The following is a 4251-nucleotide window of genomic DNA, read 5'->3' on the forward strand; positions in this document are numbered from 1 at the left end:
TTTGTTTTTCTTTTTCTTAAGATTCCACAGGTAAGTGAGATCACATGATATTTGTCTTTCTCTGACCAAATCTGTCTTGTCTCACTTAGCGCGATGCCCTCAAGGTCCGTCCACGGCGTTGCAGGTGGCGGGGCTTCCTCCTTGACGGCCGGCGGTGCTCCCGCGCGTGGTTCCCCACGGCTTCCTCCCCCGGCATCCATCCGTGCCGGGGGCCATTTCTGTCACCACGTGCCTTAGTTGTCTCAGGCGAGCACCTGCTTGACGTGTATTGATTGAGCTGAGCTGGATGTCCCAGCCTTGTCACCCTCGGACCTGACTTCAAATGCTCCGGGTTATCAGAAGAGTTAGCAGCTTCTAGTTTTTCCCGTAGGTCCTGTGTTTTACCTCTCCCCGTCTCAGGGGCTGCCCTCTGGGCCGTCTCCAAGTGTGCCGTGTCCTCCAGCCGCGAAGCACAGATGCGGAAGGCCACTTTCCGAGGAGCTGAAGGGCCTCCTAGGGTTTGACACTGCCAGCTCGGCTCTTCGGGGCCACGCCATCGGAATCCTCCTCGCCCCTGTCACTCTTACGAACTAGTTCCTGCTCCCAACGTCCTGTGAGACCGTCCCTCGTGGTCCCTTTCCTGTTTGCCCACCTCCCTTCTTGCTCGTCGTGGGGGCTGTGTGGCCCAGACTGCCCGTCCAAGCACAAGGGAGAAGAGATGGTGGTGGGTCAAGAGCCCGAGACGCAAGTGTCTGGACATGGAGGCCGTGTCTCGAAGGCAGGTTGGGCCTTCTCGGCCTCTCTCTTGCTGTCCGCCCCCCGCCGGCCCCCGCCCTTCAGTCCGGCCTCACCCTGCGCTGCCCGTGCTCGGGAGAAGCTGGCCTCCGGGGCAGCGGGAGCTTGCAGGCACGAGCCAGGCTCTGAAGGGTTAAGGCCGCGACCGGTGGACGATGACGAGTTATCTCTCGGAGGATTGGGAGTTATCTCTTGGAGAGCCCAGCAAGGCGTCCTCCCGGGGCCTGCACTCCCGCCTCACATGACCCCTGGCCGCGGCCACGGGTAGGAAAAATAAAAAGAGGGAAAAAAAAGAACAGGGCTTTTCGAAATAATTTAAGAAGTCTTTGCAAACACTCGTGTTTCGATTTAGCTGCGAAATAATTTAAGAAGTCTTTGCAAACACTCGTGTTCTGATTCAGCTGCGTGAGTCCAGGGCCACAGCAGGCCCCCAGAGGCAGCGACCAGCTGGGAACTGGGTGGAAAAACAGGGATCCTGGCCTCCCCAGCATCCAGTGTTTTTGGCGGGGGCTGGGGGGACCGAACCGGATCTCGGCACCATGTTTTCACAGGCAGAACAAACAGCAATGCCGTGGGCGCAAGCCAGCTGCCCCGGGGGCTGCAGCAGCCTCCGGCCCTTAAGTTGTGCTCGTAGCTTCAGCCCGAGTAAGAGGCACGACACGGAGTCACTGGGCGGGACCCGTCTCCGATGGAGGGGAGGGCTTGCGGACACGGTGAAGACAGCTATGTCTTTAAGACCGTCTTATGGTTATACATATTTTTTCTTCTATGAATGGGTTCTGCTGGAAATTACAGCTTTGCCCGCGGTCCCCTGGGTTAAGAGAAATAGTCTCTCCGCAGAAGACAGCTCTGATTGGTGACTTTCCTCCTTCCCTCCCAGCCCCCTTCCTAATTGAAACCAAATGTGCAGAACGCTGGATGCTGGGACCCCTGGCGCCTTCCCAGGAATCCTCAGAATGCGAGGTTTCTCTCAAAGGCGTCTTGCATCAGCCTGCGGTGAATGCCCCGCCGGGCTCCTCCGCGGCACAGCGGAGACGGGCGCTCCTCGACCAGTCTTCCGGGGCCGGGGGCGTGTGGGTCACCTCCGTTTTCCTCCGCCCGCAGCTGTGCACTCCTGCAGGAGCGTAAGTTACGCGTTTTCTTTTCCTTCGTGCGTTTCTTTTCTGAAAACGAAAGCGCTGAGTCTCCATCTCCCGGTGTCTCAGAAAAGTTCACAAAGGAAGGGGTTTCGGGTCAGGGAGGGAGGGAAGGGGCTGGGGCGCCATCGCCCCGAGGAGTCCACTGCCTTACGTTTGGGGGGGCCGGATTTACGTGGTGGAGGGCAGAATACAGAGCGCAAAGTCCCTAAGAAAACGCAGGCGAAATCAAGGCCCCACGCAGCGGCCGGCTCCAGCCAAGGCCTTAGCGCAGGCGGAGGCGCTGGCGGGTGGGCCGGGCTGCAGTTTGGGGTCCTGGGTCTGGGGAGGACAGCTTCGTGTGCCTCTGCTTGTCCAGGGGAGTGGCTGGCCGCTTGTGAGGAGGGCAGCGTGGGCCGAGGGCTGGCTGCGGCCTGTGGCGCCCGCGGGGCCTGGTGGCCGGCGCGGGGAACACGGCGACCAGTCCCGTCCTCCAGCCTGGACGGCCGCCTCCCCTTTGTTATCGAAAGCGCGGGGCTATTGGCAGTTGGGGCCGCAGAATCCCGCCGAGGGAAAGGAGCGTTCTTCCAAGTGGGCAGTGTCAGGCGCCCGCCCGCCTCTGGGGCCCGGCACCATCTTGGTGACTGCTGGGCGTCTTACCCGCCCGAGGGGAGCACGGATTCCTGAAGCCCCCCGGCCCTCCCCTCGCACCTGCGGGGAGCGAGGCGGCTGGCGCCCCCGGAAGCGTAGCGGAGGATGACACCGGGGCCTCGGCCGCGGGGCTGGCGCCCGTCCCAGTCCCGTCCACGTCGCGGCCGAGCCCCGGGCAGTCGCTTCTGGGACATTAGCTGGCAGGACACAGTGGCCCCTGGCTGGGGTGGCCGCGTGTGGGAACAAGCGAGCACTGGTGGCGGGCGGCAGGCCCCGTGGGGTGGGGACGTGGAGGCCAGTGGCGGAGCTGGCTCAGGGAGCCGCAGACGACGAGCTCGACACGCGAAACTCGCGTGTGCGTGTGCGTGCGTGCGTCTGCGTGCATCTGCGTGCGACTCGGGCACGTGCTTCTTTTGCGTTTCATCTTTTATTATTTTCATCGAGTAGGACCCATGACCGGGTGTTTGTGCAGCGGCAGCGGGCACGGCCCGCGGGGTGTCAGGCCCCGTCTCTGCCAGAGGCGCGGCTGCACTGCAGTGTGCGCCCAGGTGTGAGGAGGGGCTGCTTTGTGGGTGCTATGTGCTTTGTGTGCGCCCCGCTTCGAGCTGTGGAAGAGCCGGGACCCTCCGCCGGGCAGAGCCCCTGGCCCTGTCTGCGCCCCGGCTGCTGTGTGTGGTGAGAACCACGGCAATGCTTCTCCGCGTCGCTGCTTCAGGGGACACTGGCCATGGTTTGTCTGAAGGCCGTGAAGGGCCCGAGCACCCGGGTCTCATGGTGGCGGTCACCCAACGCCAGACACGATGCGAGCAGCCGCTGCCGTGCGGCCATGTGTGACACCGGTCCCCGTGCCCGCTTCCGTGAACAGAAGCCGCCCTCCTGGTGCTCTCTCTGACATGGGGCCCGGCGAGGCCGTGGTCTTCACCCCGAGGGAGCCGCGGGGGCTGCGGACATGTTCCCATGTCCCCTGCCTGGGTCTGCGCTGCGTCCGGCAAGGACTCAGACAGGACGCGTCCCCCGCTTCTCCCCATGAGCTGTCACGGACCGAACGCTCACAACCTCGCTTCGCTCAGAGGCGTCTCCAGCCTCTTTTGGACACAGCTGATATCTGGTGTCCCGAAAAAGCACCGGAACAATCGTAAGGAACGAGACGGGGTCGTCGCTGAGTGCTCTTACGCTTGGCACAGCCTCGTTTCTCTGAGCTCGGTCCCTGGTGGGTAGCGAGTGGGTGAGGGGCCGAAGGGCTTCGTGCAGCCCTTGTACGGACAACGGCCATTGTCACCGCACCTGTCCTGAAGCTCACTCAGCCACAGCCCCTCCGAGCTACCGGGAAGAGCACGACGGTGCTGCTCCCAGACACATTCGGGGCCGTCCTTGCAGTGAGGGGACGTTGCTGTCACCCCCGCAACCCCACGGTCGGCCTCGGGAACACGTCCACCCCCTGCGCGTGGGGCTCAGGGCTCCATGTTCAGTGGGGGTGCGTCGGGCACAGAGGTGCGGGCGGTGGGGGCAGCCATGGGCTGTGAGGGAGCAGACTCTCGCCGCTCGGCCTCGCCGACCAGGCCTTCTCGAGGGGGACGGTCTCTACGGGCTCGGGGTCACAGCGGAGCCACTCGCAGACACCTGATAGGGAGATGCTCTCAGCTCCTGAGGCTGGTCGGTGACTCAGACGTCACTGGAACGCGTGCAGACGCGAAACCGGCTCGCGCGTCGT

General features: G+C 63.3%; 1 protein-coding gene across 1 annotated transcript in view; it reads left to right on the plus strand.

The window, feature by feature from the left end:
* The first annotated feature begins 1501 nt into the window (after nt 1–1501).
* DDR2 (discoidin domain receptor tyrosine kinase 2) overlaps nt 1502–4251 on the plus strand; it is a 44041-nt gene continuing 41291 nt past the window's right edge. Inside the window, exon 1 of the mRNA XM_023521502.1 lies at nt 1502–1898. Coding sequence (XP_023377270.1) covers nt 1677–1898 — 222 coding nt within the window. The 5' untranslated portion in view covers nt 1502–1676. The remainder of the gene's footprint in view (nt 1899–4251) is intronic.

This window comes from Pteropus vampyrus, unplaced genomic scaffold (assembly GCF_000151845.1).
Source record: "Pteropus vampyrus isolate Shadow unplaced genomic scaffold, Pvam_2.0 Scaffold304, whole genome shotgun sequence".
Taxonomy (NCBI): Eukaryota; Metazoa; Chordata; class Mammalia; order Chiroptera; family Pteropodidae; genus Pteropus; species Pteropus vampyrus.